This window comes from Nanorana parkeri, unplaced genomic scaffold (genome assembly GCF_000935625.1).
Source record: "Nanorana parkeri isolate BGI_ZX_2015 unplaced genomic scaffold, ASM93562v1 scaffold580, whole genome shotgun sequence".
Lineage (NCBI taxonomy): Eukaryota > Metazoa > Chordata > Amphibia > Anura > Dicroglossidae > Nanorana > Nanorana parkeri.
This window is the reverse complement of record NW_017306848.1, coordinates 263489-281465: the sequence shown is the minus strand read 5'-3', so window position 1 is coordinate 281465 and position 17977 is coordinate 263489. Positions and strand designations below refer to the sequence as shown.

At 41.2% G+C, this 17977-nt stretch overlaps 1 protein-coding gene across 1 annotated transcript in view; it reads left to right on the top strand.

The window, feature by feature from the left end:
- The window catches only part of EPB41L4A (erythrocyte membrane protein band 4.1 like 4A), a 246462-nt gene that overhangs the window by 85710 nt on the left and 142775 nt on the right, over positions 1–17977 (top strand). Inside the window, exons 4-6 of the mRNA XM_018562488.1 lie at positions 8094–8145; positions 13388–13466; positions 15056–15153. Of these exons, the coding sequence (XP_018417990.1) occupies positions 8094–8145; positions 13388–13466; positions 15056–15153 (229 nt within the window). The remainder of the gene's footprint in view (positions 1–8093; positions 8146–13387; positions 13467–15055; positions 15154–17977) is intronic.

Below are 17977 nucleotides of genomic sequence, written 5' to 3'. Positions count from 1 at the left end.
TCATCCTGATCCCCAACAATTCGTCAAATTCAAATTTTTTTTTTTTAAAAATACTCTTATGCCAAAGTCGCCAGGTGGAAAATTGTCAACTGAACAGTGAATGCAGCCAATCAGATGCAGTCACTGCTCGGGTGCCATGAGTGTCGGCTCTTTAGCATGGATGAGGGAATCAAGTGATTTTTTTCCTGCATGAGAAAAATCTTAAAGGATCATTAACCACTTCAAGACCAGGTGTTTAGACCCCCTTCCTGGCCAGGCCATTTTTCAGTATTCAGCGCTGCGGTTGGCCGTTTTTTTACTACGGCCGGCCCGGAGGTGGTTAAACCCTTTCACATTTTTGCATATATCTACTGCTAGCAAGCAGTAGATATATGCAAAAACATAAATAAAAAGAACCAAATAGGTTCAAACTTACCTGTATTTCCGCCGCACGCTCCCGTCTGAAGAGCTGAAGATTCTAGGGCAGCCGCAAAGGATCATGAGGCGGACGCATGCGCAGTTCAGATTTTTGGCCGGGAGAAGAGGAGAGACCCAAGATAAGTCAATGCAGCAGCGTGCACCCGCACAGACTCCGTGGGATACAGAAGACGCTGCAGTCAGCGCTGGATCAGAAACCGGCATCAGTGCTGGAAGGATTCCTGAAAACTACTGGAAAGAAGATGATCCGATCAAGAGGCATCATTTAAAGGAGAACTATGGGGTCAGTGCTTTTCCCCATAGTTCTCCCCAGGGTAACGGGAGGACATAAACTAGCGTCCTCCCGTCACCCAAAGCTCAGTATACCGCGAGCTACAGCTCGCAGTATACAGAGACTGCCACAGCCGGGGAGGAACCCCACTTTACTGTCGGGATCCACCCAGCTTCGTGAATGACAGCTGGCTCTGCCTCTAGATAGGCAGAGCCAGCTGTCATTCACGAAGCTGGGTGGATCCCGACAGTAAAGTGGGGTTCCTCCCCGGCTGTGGCAGTCTCTGTATACTGCGAGCTGTAGCTCGCGGTATACTGAGCTTTGGGTGACGGGAGGACGCTAGTTTATGTCCTCCCGTTACCCTGGGGAGAACTATGGGGAAAAGCACTGACCCCATAGTTCTCCTTTAAGATAAGTCCTTAAAGCACCATTGGGGGCAGAGGGAATTTTTTAGTTTAATGTCACTATAAGTTATATTGCCAGCTTTAAGCATGCTTACTTTCCCTAAATTGGCTTCGAATTGTTTTAAAAAACAACTATATATAGGGAAATGCGCTCCTCTGCTGCCTATACTCTCAGGCTTACTGTGCCTAACGGTAAACCCAGCATTGTGTATGAGGGTCAATGTATATAACTGTATAGAAATAGATTTATATCCTGAATACCTGTCACAGCACCGCTCGGTTAAAGTATTGCAGTGATTGAAGAGATGATTGGACAGTTCAAATCACTGGTGACAGAAAGAAAACAATGTACAGACAGAGAAAGTGAACACTATCTTGTACTACCTATCTAGCTGCTGCTTTCAGCAACAGTCTTGTCTTTTCATGCCTTTCATCGGCTATGAGGACAGCACATGAAGTGCTGATACACCGTGTTGTGTTTGACACCTCACTTAATTGTCTGACTGAGGACGTACTACTTTGTCTTGTGGCTTTAATGTAACCTTACACACTGGAATGTACTGTGATACACAACTCATGTCATGTTCCTCATTTATCAGTGTCTGAAACATACTGTCTAAAGTAAACAATCAGATTTCTGCTTTCATTCACACATAAATGAATAAAATAACTTAAATCTGACTGCTTTTACTTCTGAGCTTTTCTGTAGCAAACCGTATGGGAGTTTCCTCTGGAAATGAAGCTCCTATACTGCATTTTTGTGATTTAAAGGAGGAGTAAAATGTACTCTTCCCAATACTTAGAGCTGGCGTGTGATACTGCAGCTGTCACATGCCAGCTCTATAGATCGAGAGCTGAACAATCACAAACCGCTGATCACTCAGCTCACAGTCTTCTTCCTGCAGAGAGCTCCCCACAAGATATACCCCCTCCCCTCTCTGTTCCTCCAGCGCTCATCAGAGGGACAGACAGTGGAGGGGGCGGGCACAGCCGGCTCTCTGCTGTCAGCAGATAGCAGGCATTAGCCCACTAGATGCTGAATTTTGGTCACAGGAGTGCATTAGTAAATGTACGCCTTTGACCCAAAAGAGAACTTGAGCAAATAAAAAGTCTGGCTTCTTTTTTTAGTGCAACTAGCAAAGCCGTTGAATCGTTAAATGCATGTATCATGTGGTTTTAATATGAAAAGCTCTTTCTTCTACTTTACACCTGAACAAAAAAGCACACCAGAAACACAAATGAGAAACAGACTATGACACATAAGTATGAATGGACCCTTAAAGCCCATTTCCACCTTTGCAGAGGTATTTTTAAAAAACACATGCCAGTAATGTACACCAAACCTACACGAAACAGGCATATGCAGATGATGTATATGAACACAGAAACTTACACTGTAACCTACATTGTTTGTTAACTTTCCTCTTCATATCCGCATGGAAATTTCTGCATCTGTGCTGTGCAAGAAATGTGTGTATCTTCCCCTCTTCCTCCCCCCGGACAGTGTATAGTGTGTAAAGGCAGAGCTGGTGTTTACTGATCATGTTACAATGGGTGAGAGGGAGGGCGGCAGCTGATTACAGCTTGACACCCTAGTGTCAGACTGATTTACAATTGTGGGGAGATGAGCTATATGCTACATACAGACACTAATTGGCATGTCCTGGCCCTATAAAGCCACATAGGGACCACCAAAATAGTTATATGGACCCTGCCCATGGGAGTGATGTCGTGTTTGGAGTTTGGCCACAACAAGGATAATGCACTGGTATTGGAAATCCTAACCCAAACCCAGCCATCAGAACTGGCTGATCCATATAACCTACGGCTGCCTCAAAGACAAGAACATTCCTAACAGCAGGCAAGGTACCACCTCCAAAGGTGATTGACCAAGGTGGAAGAGTCCGTTCCACAATTCCCTATAAAATGAAGTAGCATGAACAGTTTAATTTATCTGGAGATTGCTCTGAACAAGGCAGTTACTAGATTTCCCTGGTGTGCTCCCACCAACAGGATAAGATGATTTTGCCAAATTAGTAAAGTTTATTTCTTTTTTTTCCCCATCTTTATTTTATAGCAAGTAGCTAAAATTTCTGTATGTCATTTTCTTTCTTGTCTTTTGTAATTGTTACTGTACATATTTCTGCACTGTTTCTCGTCTTTGGAATATTAAATATAAAATTAATAGGTTGGTCTTCTGTGTACTAAGAAAATAATTCATAAGTTCTAGAGAGACTTGTATTGTATTAGCAGTGCTGGTAAGCTCTGTTGTAAGTTTGTTTCTAATCAGTTTGAGATTGCTTGTGTTGCTGTACCCTCGTGTTTCCTGTAATTGCAGTAGTAACTGACAGAGAATGAACCCGCCAATCTGATTGCATACAGATTAGTGTAAGTGTGTGGCAGCCTTTCTCTCTGCCACAACCAGGGACACATGTCATTGCCAATAACAGAGATATGTGCGTTCCTAGCAGGCTAGACACCTGACAAACTGCAGATGGTGGCATCTACAATGGTCTCATGTTAATGTGCGTAGCTTATTTCAGTTTCAGTTGTTTCCTGTGCCCAGATTGGGAAACATTTGGTTCTCGCTATAACTTGCCAGTGTGCTTGTGAATTTCTGAAGACACCCAACTGATGGCGATACCTTATACACTGTCTGGCCTCTTGGCCTCTCTTGTCTTTGTACCCTCTATACTACCATTCATGACATTTACAATGCCATGATCCAACTCTTCCTCCCCAGATCGCCAGATGCTCAACCTTGTGGAGCGGGGATTCCAGGTATGAGATCCCCCATGTGACCAATCACCAGGCCCAAAACATAGTCACATGGGGGGCCATGATGTCACCCCCCTGTCTGAGCTCCAACACTAGCCAACACTGGAGCTTAGATAAGCTGAAATGCTGCACTGGGGAGTCAGCAAGAGAGTGTGACTGGGTTAGTATACATGCCTGAGGAGCAGGTTATCTGCGACTGTCTCTCTAAAGTAAGCCCATGCTTTGCTCATGCTGCTGTGTTCACCTTCATGGGCAAAGCAGGGCTTTACTTCATTTTCATATCATTTTATTTCAAGATGTTTACATATGATAGTGTTACATTACTGTGGTGTGTATAATACAAAGCGACTACATTACATTGAACAAACATTTAAAAGTAGAAGGTGAATAATGATAACTGTTCTAAGCTAGGCAGCCTTTTCTGAGATTTCTTCCCAGAAGACTTTGTAGCTGAACAGACACCACTGTTTGTTGTGTGGGGTTGTTTTACATTTTTTTTCTGACCATTTAAATGGCTCATAAGTGTGTTTTTGTGTTCGCTTGACTGAACCAGAATACTAAATCAAGGAACACTATAGTACTTTGTCATGCTGCATTATCAGGGGACTGTTCATGTAAACCACATCCAATAAGGATGACTGGATAACTTATCCCATCTGTCTAGGTTGATTCTACCAATCATCACGAGTCTTTATGAGAACACATTTTGATAACATGCTGATGAATGAGACTTGGTGTTGAGTTTGTGCTCTGTTCTGTAATGGATCTCCTCACTCTTTGTGATATGTTTCTGTGCTGGCTGAAGGCTTGTGCCTTGTCATGCAGTGTTAAGTGTTATGTGATGGGAGATGAGCAGATATACAGGTCTTCCTCTTACACATCACTCTACACTGCTGCATTCCATTATGGTGCACTGTATAAAGCCGGCTATACACTAAGCAAATTTCCGATTGTCCATGCTGAATCTGTCAAATTCGCTCAGTGGTTGGCCCTGTCTGCTGGCCCCCGTCTGACATCCTTCAATGGTAAAAATTTGAAGGAAATAATGTGTCGTGAGCAGCTCCTGAGTAGATGGTGCCACACCCCTAAATGGGTCAAAAGAAAACGAGTAGGGGATTGGGGGCTTTTTAGTCACCAAAGTGACACACCCAATAAATTGCAAGGCATTTCATATATAAAAAATATATTTTATTGGATAACAAAGCATTAAAAAGGCCATCAAGTTAAAATAAGGATGCTAAATCCTAAAAAGCAGATTACCTCCACATACCACTTTATATATTCATGATTCAAGCATGTTAGTTCACACAAAACATGATTGGATAATTTCTACAAATCTGGCTTGCGAGTTAGACATAGAAATGTCTACACAATAAAGAAATTGTGGGTATCAATACCATCAATGAATATGCTTATGAAATACTATTTTTATATATGAATTAACTTGCAATGTATTGGGTGTGTCACTTTGGTGACTAAAAAGCCCCAATTCCCTACTCTTTTGTAAAAATTTGAAGGAGCCGGGTGGAAAATTGTTGGTTGGCATTGCTATCATCCAGTGAGATGCAGGCATTGTTAAACAATCTTTAAAGCATACGAGGCCGATGGTCAAAATACAATAGCCACAGTTGGAGATTCCTCAACAACGTGGATGGAGGAAGGTGATCAGTTTTTTTTGCTTCAGCACAAAAGCTTAACGAAAAAAATCTTTAAGTGTATACCCATCTCTTGCTGAGTAAGGTATTGGTTACTAAGAGTTAAATTCACCTTCCACCAACATAACCAGGGAGAAATGAATTCCAATCTTCTTGCCATAATTAGCTTTTTATCTGCTAATTACATTTTCCTCCCGATAATCTCTTCAAATTGGTTGTTAAACACTTCCAGTATATTCATATTGTGTTTAAAAGCAAAGGATAATAAAAAAAATTAATTCCAAATTACATGACATTATCATATATTAATCTTCCTAAATTAAAGGGCAACTCCACACAGAGCTGACATTTTTTGTTATGATTGATAATAAAGCATTGACTCAGCTACTGACTTTTTAGATCTAGTCAGCTGCAAAGCGCAGTGGCCATGAGAACCAATCCTTTTCCACCTTGTGCTTGTCTGATTTTTCTGGTTAATGTTGGTTACTAAATTTGTATTTATTATTACAGGTATTTATATAGCACCGACAATTTACGCAGCACTTTACCTACCCTCAAGGAGCTTACAGTCTAAGGTCCCTATCTCACATGCATAAAAAGAGGGCCAGCTTAGAGAGGAGCCAATTAACCTACCAGCATGCCTTTGGAGTGTGGGAGGAAACCAGAGCAAGTACAGGGAGAACATGCAAATAGTGACCCTGGCTGGGATTAGAACCAGCAACCCCCAGTGCTGCAAGGCAGAAGTGCTAACCTCTACACCACTGTGCTGCTAACTAAATGTGCCACTAAATGTGCCACTAAATGTGCCACTAAATGTGTTCTTTTCTCTTTACATTGTTTAGTAAACAAGACTACTGTCTGTGTTACCCTGATCTAGAGTATTCATAAAGTATCAAGCTGCTGGGATATATACTATACAGTATTAGCAGACAAGGAGAGGGAGAGACAACTGTAACTGATCAGATAACAATGATGTGCCTGCAGACACATGTCCTAAGAATACCTTAAAGTGTATGTGCATCCAAAAAATGTTTTGTTCAGTTTTGGATAGAGTTGGGAAAGATTAAAACCCTATTAGTATTAGGTCAAAGTGTCGCCATTGTAAAACTTCTCCTCACCTCTTGCCTCTTGTCTGTCTAGTGACAGACCAGAACATTTTTTGCCCGCACCTGAAATGCATCGCAATGTATTCCTATGGTATATCTGGGGTCTGTTCACACCAGTACAGTCGGTTCTGGTGCGGGGAGAAAAAATGCTGCATGCACTATTTTCCTGGCCTGGAACGCACCAAAATGCATGTAAACACATAAAAAACACATCCACATGCACTGCAATGCACCTGAAAGCCCATTTTAAGCTAAAAAAATATACAAAAATGCACTGGAACGCGTAACAAACTACACTGCACCGCATTTGCAGAAACGCACCCAGATCTGGTCCGGACATGGTGTGAACAAGCCCTAAAGGAGTTGAAGAATTTCCACTTTCTTTCTTCATGGCATTGGTCACCAGGCCACCATGCACTGCACCAACAATGGCCAACCAGCCTCAAACAGCTATATGCAGTTTGAAATAAAAGGCTCTATAATACTAGAAAGAAATGATTTGCATGGCTTCATTCACTATTTTAACACGACCTATTAACCTCTCATTGTTTTAATATGTGATGTAAGTGAGACAAATGCATTCTGTTTTAAAGTAGAATTACACTTTCCAACTTTGTTTCAATAATGTATCCAGATTGAACAAATATACAGATATATATATATATATGTTTGACTGTAATGGCTGTAAGTGGAGACTGTTCAAAATCTCTCAGCTCGACTTTCCTGAACTTCCTATCCAGTACAAGATCACAAGGGTCTGAGCAGTTTCCATCTACTAGCATGTAAAAGGAAGGACAAGTGGAAAGCAGGTTAGTGTATTGCTAGCCTGTGTGTTTGTGGTGACATGCAGCTTACCAGCACCCACAAGGATGACTCCATAGGACCCTGCAAGGGAATGGAACCGCCCTAAAACAGGCTATCGGAGCCAGTGCTCAAGAGAGCAACTAAAACTAAAATCAGAAACTAAAACTTTGAAACATCAAGGTGCAGCATTGATTGCAAGTGAAATAGCATAGTACTCAGCATTTGAAATAGCTTTAAAATCTTTTGATGTTACTATCACTTTAAGAAGGCTCTAGTTTGTTTTGCAACATGTTGCGAAATTCTGCATTCATTGAAGGATTCCTCCTTTCTCCAGAATGCAGAGATCCTTTCACTCTGTATGAGAAGACTCAATGTGTCTTTTGCAGTTCAGCAGCCTCAGTGATAAAGAAGTAGATCACTCATGTTCTGTCATTCTAAATGAGAGATTCCATGTTTTTAGTGATAACAAGTCCAACCCTCCGAGTGACTTAGATTAGAACCACAGGTGTGTCCTGCTAGGAATATATTAAAGTATATCTATGATCATGTTAAATGCATTGTTTATTTTCTAATTAGAGATGACAGTTTACAGTAAGTATGGGTTATTAAATGTATTGTGTCATTGGGTAAAACGTGTTTGTGTTTTGTTTCTATACAGTACTGGCTGGACCCTGCAAAGACAATCGCTGAACACAAAGACCTGATTAGCAGTAAGTACATTACCCCTGACTCTTGTATGTTTTGAAACTCTCATTATCTCCTGTGATGTGTACTATAGGAGACCCCATTGTTCAATTTAAGCTTAAGGTGAGTAGATCTTTATATGAGAACTCCGGGCCAAATTTTTATTAACCTTCGCAGTGTGGCTACCCCCGTACTGCAAGGATTAACTGCTCGTGTTGGTCTGGGGGGGGAAATAAAGTTATACTCACCCAATCCTCTGACCTGGCCAGCTGGATGTGACAGCGTTCCCTCCAGCTCCTCTCCTTCTCAGCTGCAGCAATGGAATGTCTATGGGCATCCTCATGTCCTATTCACTGTGTATAGAATGTGATGATCCAGGGGCCTTAGACCGCTGGAGCGGATGGGGAGCGAGGCTGGAAGGACTGGTCTTGGAGCAAGCTGGCTCGGAGGATTGGGTGTGTATAACTTTGTTATTTTCCTCCCTAGACCAAAACGAGCAGTTAACCCTTGCATAATAATATAAATTTGGAATTTTTTATCAGAAGTGACCATAAAAACTTATGGCTGAATTTGCCAGACGTAAGCAAGCAAAACTAAAGCAAACCTCTGAATTGTGCATGGAGACATCAGACCTTGACAGATGCAGTAAATTTAATGAAATATCAACCAGCCATGGGTGTTGTACTATATGTATCACAGCATGTCTAAAACATCTGTTACAATTGCCTAGATGAGTTGCATTTGCCACCAGTTGCCCAACATCTGGATTTCCTATTCTTCAGTGGGAAATCCAGGTCTCAGGAACATAATGCAGCAAGTGTTTACAATTACCGGTCCCAACTTTTTCACAAAACTCCAAATATACAGTACTGAACATTTGCATGACAAAGCTGTACAGCCACATGAGAAAGTGAGTACACACCATGAAAATTATTTTCTAGTTCAACATACTGTATGTGAATAGGCAAACATTAGATCTTTATTCTAACAGTGTCTTCAGATAAAGGTGTACAGTATACTTGAACACATGTATCATTTATTCATTTATGGAAGGCGTGCGACCGTTTCTACTGTACGGTTGCACAACTTTTGTTAACCCCGATCTGGCAGAATCAGGTCCAGCAAAATGTAACTCTGATCTGTTTTTTTGGACCTGGCCGGATTCGCGTGTAAGCGGGTGTAAACAAATGCCCATCCATTTGGAACCGGCTGCCCATAGACTAGCAATGGGCCATGTGAAAGGGGTCTAAGGGCTAAGACCGACCCAGTCAAAACCCTGATTTGAATCCCAGTGGAATGTTGGAGAAGGGGTTAAATGGGCAGTTCATGCAAGGAAACCCTCAGGCATCTTCTAGCTGAAGGAATTTTTCATGGAGCAGTGGTCAAAAATGTCACCGAGTCAATGTCAGAGACTGGTTGGAAGTTTACAAAAAGTCAATTCTGCTAAAGGGTTAATAACAACTTTTGAGCCCAAGCTTGTACTTACTTTTTTTCTTCCAGTACATCATTACATCTATTGATATTTTTGTTGAATAAATGATTTAAAAGGCAATTTTCCATTGGGTTTGTATTCATGCATATCACTTGTATTTGTAGGCATACGATCCAATGATCGCCTTTTCAGATATGTTGAAAAAACAACAATTTCCATGGAGTGTACTCCCTTTTTCACATGAGTATAAATATATTTGCATTCTTTTGTTGGCACGATGGAGACCCCAAAAGACTGTAAATATTTTCACACAGAAAGGGTTGGTGTTTCTTTAAAACTCTAAGAAGCTTTTGTTAAGGGAACATTTTAGGTTGAAACACTCTTTCTGGTGTTTCGCTTTAAACATATAAGGGTCTATTTATAAAAACATTTGCATAGTTTACTCATCCAGTAAAACTGCAGGTACATTCATTCTACAGGTACATTCATTCTGTATGAGTTAACTAGGTATTATTGTGTGAAAGCGGGAAAAAAACAAATGTTCATATTGTATTTTCTTTTCCGATTAAATGTTCTTTGATAGGTTAAATGATAAAGAACTGAAGGGGAAATACCACATTATGGCCACTAGATGGAGCTGATGGTCATAGGAAATAAACACTTGTTTGTAATGAGATTCAATGTTACAATTCTAGAGGCAGCTGGAGAGAATGAGCATATAAATGTAACCATTGCTACTAGAGCGATAGCAGTGGTTACACTGCTATGCTCATTCTCTCCAGCGTTCTCTTGAATTGTAACACTGAATCTTGTTACATGTAACACGTAACATGTATTTTTTATGATTCCTAGCCCCATCTGGTGGCCATAAAGTAGTATTTTCCTGATTCACTCTGTTCTTTACCTATGTGAACCTATTGAATAGTTGACCAGAAGAGAAAATGCACTACGAACATTTGTTCTTGCCCCCTTCTCACAGCAGCCGGTTAACTTACATATAATGTCAATGCAGTTTCGCTGGACTAATAAGCTATGCATTTTTTTTTATAAACAGACCCTATACTGTTTTCATAAACTGATTTTTATCAATAATTTTGTCTTGAAGCTTCAAAGTTGATATTCACTGCACTTTTTTAGCTGTGGACACTCATTTGCATACAACAGCATTTGCCCCCTGGACCCTCTGTCACAAATATCTGATCCATGGGGCAAGAGTCCTAAAGAATGTGGTCAGATCCAGCTATGAAATTGGATTTAACTGTTTTAAAAAATGTCCCTATATTTTATTGGAAACTTGATTCTTGTTTTGCTTACTTGTTCAGTCATGTAATATTTATTAAGTGCCAGATATTGATATTGTCAAACAAACAAATAAACAATTTTCAGAGCCATTCACCCTGCGAATCTGTGTGAATATTCATTCTGTTCGAATAACAGCTAAAACAAATGTCCTTAATATGTTTTCTATTTTGGTTGAATGTACACTGTTTATAAAGGCAATATTCAGTGCGGGCATGTCAGAGAGTTGGGCAGCTGCTTATGTGTGAAAGCTGCAGTCTAACGCTCCTAGTGCTGCCAGCACAGAGTTTTTTTAAACCCTACTTCAAAACTAAACTGATAAAAAAAAAGTAAAAAGGAGACATCATTATTGCTGTATTACGGTAATAAATTAAGAGGGTTCAATTGGGCTTCAAGGAGAGTATGCAGAGATTGCACAATCAGGTTCCATTGTGTATTGGCTATTATTAGTAATTACTTGCTCTCACTGTCCTCTCCTTAAGTAACATTGCCTGCCACCATACAGTACTTTCAGTACATCAGAGCCTAATTGACACCTAGTGTTGTTCCTCCCTCTCCCAGTCCCTTTATGCAGCAGGGTGATATAAGGTACAATATGCTGCAATTTAAAGGCCAACTCCACACAAAAAGCATATAGGTGTTAAAGCAGTTGAAGACTTGGTTGCTACCTCCTGTGATGAAGGCTTTAATCTACATACCAAAAAAAAGTATTGTTTGCATGTCTGGGTAAGTACAGCTCTTGGTTTACTTATAGTAAACCAAGAGCTGTACTTACTGTACTGTACTTATAGTCCGCTCAAATGTAAGTGATGCTGGTATCATAGTGCTATGGTCGTGTCTCCTCCCGGCTAGTCATGAAATGAAGCCTGAGGCTGTGAGTTTTGTGAATGGCCTCAAGGAAAGGACTCACCACAGTAGAGCTGGGGTCTATAAGACCTGCAGTGCTTTCAATCGAGCAGCCCGGATTCCCGGCATGTAAACAAGACTTTTTTGATATGTAAAAGAAAGCATTTATCACGGGAGGCAGATTTTAGGGCAATGAAATCTTCAGCTGCTTTATGTAGGCTTGTGAATAAGCAGTAACAATTGTTATAGCCACACGCCCTGCAACATTTTTTCCTCCCGCTGTAGTGCCAGCAGACACAGCCTACATGAGAGTGGTAACTATATGATTTCAGGAGCAGTGCAGCATCATTGCCACACCATCACAGCAAGCTGCATTAGTTAGACATCACTAGCAGGCTCAACAGGTATTTGTGGGTTTAGCAGGCGGGACTAAAACTATAAGTGCAGATACACCTATAATTAAGTGCTGCAGCACACATTTTTTAATGTGAGGCCATAGTTCTACTTTAAGTATACCACTTATGAGTACAAGTACTGTTTTTGGGGTAAATGGTAGGTGGTTGAAGTAATCACTAGCTTTGTACATCTTTATAGAGTGTAATACAGAAGGATTGATGCTCCTACTGCTGTTTCAGGAGTCATGGGACTGTAGGAGATGTTGTGTCAAAGGGAATTGTAAGTGTTTAACCATAACTAAAATATCAGCCTTTGGTGCATTGACCTTTTAAAATGAAAAGTTTCTGACATTCTGGACTTCTTTTATAAAACTCATGTCCCTAGATGGTGCTGAAGAGTATACAAAATTGCAGAACTCGTCATTGCCATTCAGGGGCACTAGTGCCATGTGAACGGTATAGACAGAAGGAAGTTTTATAAATGAAACCCATTGTGTTTTCCAGTAGCTACCAATAAGACCCACATTAGTTTTTCCATGTTGGAAAGAGAGGCGCTAATCTGGCAACAGTGGTTGTCTGAAACAGCTCTTTCCTCAGACACTTTGATAAATGAGCTCATCTGAAGATAGTATTTCATGTTTATCTAGTGTCTCAAAGGAACCATAAAGATTCAAGTCTTTACTGGAAAATTAAAACTGGAGATTAAAAAATTGGATTGCAGTGAATCAATACACTATTGATTATACACCATTCTACATCAAGACACTTACATGTCAGTTCCACTACAGCGTTAGTGTTGTGGTGCCTTAAAAGTGTCCAACATGTATGTACTATGACTCCTGATACAAACAGTATCTTGGCAGCATGATTGTGCAAGCAGAACTAGCCACCATCTAAAGGTTGTAGTTGGCTTTAGCCAGCAATCAATATAAGGGAAGGGGGGTGTTGGAAAGACCATGTGCAGCTGGAGACAGCTTATTTAGAGACAGAGACATGTTTTATGTAGTATGTAATGTGTTCGACTAATATATTTCTGTATTGTATTGAGCTGCAATGCTTAGTTAACTAGCATTGACTGTTTTAGGTGAAGTGTGTTTCTTTTGGCCTTCATACCTGGGAGTTTCCATCTTCTCTCTTGGCCATCATCTTTCCTATTGAAATTTGACTAGACTGTGTAATGCTTTTCTGTATATGTTTCACATAGGACCTTTTATAAAAAAAATTCCCTAGCTTTACAGTGCTTTGCTATATGACCTAAGAATAATCATTGTATTTTATTGCTGTATTTACTTTCAGCTGGCCCTCCATATACTCTGTATTTTGGTGTTAAGTTCTATGCAGAAGATCCAGGTAAACTAAAGGAAGAGATAACCAGGTAACGTATATGTATACAGCATAATGATATTTAAAAACATATTTTTTTCATTTTTTGCTTTATCTCTAAAGGTTAGATACTGTGCAATTAGAAAATCTAGAATTTTTTATTTGCTTATATTTCCCATAGGTAACAGGAAAGGTTGAGTGGCCAGAGAGTGACAGATGTGCATTAGATATGCCTAGATGCATGTTGTTCTCATGTTTGTAAATCAAAGGCTGATTGGGTTTTATGATGTTGTCTCATTAAACTCATTCTGCTTAATAATAATTTAATACTTGCAAAATTAAATAGTATCGTGCTTTAGTGCATAGTTTATTGGTTTTAAAGGAGAACTATGGGGTTAAGGCTTTTCACAAACTAGCGTCCTCCCGTCACCCTAGGCTCAGTATACTGCGAGCCGTAGCTCGCGGTATACTGAGACGCTGAAGCTGATCCCGACAATTGTGCCGGGATCAGCCCAGCTGCGTGACTGACAGCTGGCTCTGCCTATCTAGAGGCAGAGCCAGCTGTACCCGCCCCTCCCCCGTCCGTTCCCCCAGTTAGCGCTGACGGATTGGAGGGGGGAATCCAGCCCCTCCCCTGTCATGGCAGAGAGCCGTGACAGGATCGAGAGGTGAGCGAACGCCTGTATGTGTTCGCTCACCTCCCGATCTACTGAGCCGACCTGTGACAGTCTTATTGTCACAGGTCGGCTAGAACTATGAGGTGAGTGAAAAGCACTCACCTCATAGTTCTCCTTTAATGTACATTTGATACTTTGATCAAGGAATTTCAACACAAGAATAAACTGGTTACATTCACCTGGAGGAGGCGAGGTGACTGTAGATTGTACTCTGCAAATATCTTTGATACCAATAGCTATAAAAATGGGCCATGTAAAAGTTATTTTCTGCTTCAATATTTTTTTAACATTTTTCAAAAGTTAACAGTAACATTAAAAATATTATCACTAATACAGATTGGGGATTAACAAAGAAATAACATCATGTACAAGCAAGTGAAAAGTTGTTCATTGATTCAAGGACTTCTACTATTTTCTTCTACTGTTCAATTGCGATGGGTGGTAGAAAGCATTATTTCACAATTTGAAACCAGTGAAGGATTTATATTAATGATTACATGAATGTCTGAAGCAAGGTTAAATGAACATCTGCAAAACGGGTTGTAAACAAGATTGTTACCAAGCTATATTAGTTAAAGCCAATGATACATTGATTCGTTAAGTAAAAGGAACCTTGTAGCCAAAATGAACAGGGAAGTAAGTAACCGTAGCTATTGGGATGTACCTAATGTACTGTATTCAGATGTGGGGGTATTATTCAGGTGGGTAATAATGGTGAAAGTTATTTTAAATAGTTTATATACTAGAGTCATATAAACACGTTCATACCTGTTTATTTTACATTTGCTATCATTTTTAAATGTTCTGATTATTTTAGAGGTTTCTATTTATTACAAATATTTCCAAAATTCAACTGTGGAATTTATCTTTGCACTTATATACATTAATGATCTCTTTATTTACTTTTGGTCATATTAAATACCTTAATTGTATATGTTAAAGAGGGCACTTTTTTTTCTTCTAGGTACCAGTTCTTTCTGCAGGTTAAGCAAGATGTTTTGCAGGGTCGTCTACCCTGTCCGTTTAACATTGCTGCTCAGCTTGGAGCCTATGCCATACAGTGTAAGTACCTCTAAAAAGAAAATTACCATGGTAACTTGGAAAATATGTTTAAACTTCATGCACATGTTTGGTATCCTGTTGACTAACAACATTTTGGTACATTTTAGTATTATGCTGTCAACCATTTGAAGGGCAAAATACAGCATATTTTAAGCAAGAACAAATTATGAGTTTAAGTATTTGTGAAGTTATAAACTACATAAAATGTATGTACCAGTTAGGGAACACTAAGTTGTTCCACATCCACAAAAGCAACTAAAATCCACTATCAAAAAAATGTCAGACTTTTACAGTACCCACTTACACAAGATGCCATTATATAAAACAAACTTTATTGCTTAAATCTCCGGCAGTTCACTCGCTGCCATTCGCACTATTCTTATAGGGGCTGAACAGCAGTGAGTGAATAGCCAAATGCCATAGGGTTCCCACCCCAAAGTCATACCACCTTTAGGTCTGGTAGGAATTTTAAGGAGGAACCCCACCCCCAAAAATGGGGGGGGGGGGGGAAACGTGGGGTCCCCCCTAAAATTCCTAACCATACCCTTGATCCGGGCACAGGCCTGGCAGGGCACGAAAGGGGGGGGGGGGGGAACGAGCGAGTGCCCCCCCCCTTCCTGTGCCATACTAGGCTCACATGCCCTCGGTCCCCCCTGGAAAAGCACCTTGTCCCCGTGCCGATGAGGACAAGGGCCTCTTCCCCACAAGCCCTGGAGCGTTGATCCAACAAAGTAATCCAGCGTTTCCGACTCGCCAAAATAAAGAAAAAAAAGCCTGCCGACCTGTCCGCACCCGCCGAACACATGCAGCTAAATGACCTGTATGACAGCTGACGGCAAAAAGTAAACAAATGGTAAACCTATATGTTTTGATTTGGCTGGCACCTGTCATATGGGTCGGTCACATGAAAACAACTGGGCGGAGCCAGCCATGATGTCACAGCTTGCTACGCCCAGTTGTTGTCATTCAGTGACAGACCAGCAACCACAGGTCATTTGAGGACACTGGGCTGTCACTGAACGACAACAACTGGGTGGAGCCGGCCGCGATGTGACTACGGCTCTGCCGAACCGAAACATATGGGTTTGGCTTGGCTGACTCTGGCCAAAGCAAACAGGCTGGCTTTTTATTGCAATTAAAAAGACTTACCTGTTCACAATGTGCACAGGGCATGCCGTGCTCAGTGTATAATTTTAGCATGTGCTGTGAATGAACTCCCATGCATGCGCACAAGCTATGTAATCTGGGACCAGCCACTCACAATGGCCGAAGATCCCAAACCCTGAAGAAGAGCCATCAAAGATGACAATGCTGGCGATGGAGTCTGTGGATGATTATAGGTAAGTATAGCTCCAAAAAATTAGCTAACAGAAGCAGTAAGCATGAAGGCAAACATGAAGGCAGTACTGTTTTTTTTTTTAACTTAAAATTCCTAGCATGCTTTGAAAAGTGAGTGTCATGGAATAAGGCTGCAACTAACGATTATTTTCATAATCAATTAGTTGGCCGATTATTTATGTACTGCAAGCCCAAATGATAAAGTTAAAGCGGACCTTTACACTCAAAAATCAAGCTCTACCAATGCATCCCTCTATGTATGACGACTAATATAACACAGACATGTCAGGTGTAAAATGCCGTGATCACTTCCTGCTTCGACAAAATTACTTCAGTTTGGCAAAGTAATACACACTGGGATTGCCCTGTCATCAGCAGAGCATTGCTGGGAAATCTCATCTGTAATCTCATGAGATCTCAGGGAAAGGCATTTTCCTCCCCTGAGATGATGTGCATGGTCACATGTCCTAGTCACATGTCTAGTCATGTGTGCCAGAAATCCAGGAAGCAAAAGGAGATCTAGTAATCTGTCCTTAGTAAACATGGCCACTATCAGGAGACTGGGGAAGAAAAGAAAAATAAGGAATGCAAAGAACACAAAGCCGGCAATTATCTAGAAGTATGTGTTTGTAGATTGTCATTACTAAACATTTCTAAAGATATGTTTGTTGTTATTTTAAAGATATGGGTAATGGTCCGCTGTAAGAGAAAATGTTTTACAATATGTTTAATGCTTATATTTATTGATTTCAGTAGTGCTTACTTTAAAACGAACATATTCTGCTCTTTAAACGATGGAAAAAGTTAAGCCAGGCATATTACAATCTGATTGTACAATCTCCTTTGGATTTACCAACAAAGATGTAGTGCCAGGGCATGCCTTAAATGCACGGAGTCATTTCAGAATTGACTAATCCATGGGTGCCTCCTGATCAGTGGTGTATTCTGGTTGGGGATTGCCCTACGCAAGACAAAACTCGGCGCCCCCCCACACTAAATATAACCCACCCGGCTGTGGTCTCAGGTGGGCTCTGCAGGGTTTGTGGTGGGCTTTGCAGGCAGCGGAGCCCCTATGGATTCTGCAGAGCCCACCACAGATCCTGCAAAGCCCCCTGAGACCCGGCAAAGCCCCCCACAGATCCTGCAGGATCTCAGGAAGGCTCTGCAGAGTTTGTGGTGGGCTTTGTAGGCAGCGGAGCCCCCTATGGATTCTGCAAAGCCCACCACAGATCCTGCAAAGCCCCCTACAGATCCTGCAGAGCCAACCAAAAGGTATTGCACAGCACACCTGAGACTCTTTGGTGGGCTGTGCAGAATCTATGCTGGGCTCTGCCAGCACAGTCCTCTTACCTTGCACGGCCTGACCTCTGTGGAACACGGCCTCCTCGACGCCCGGCACGGCCTCCTTGTCCTCTTCGCCGCCCGACTGGAGCTCCGGCGACGCCTCCCACCTACTCCGTCGGTGTCTCTGCCATCTTCGCCCCCC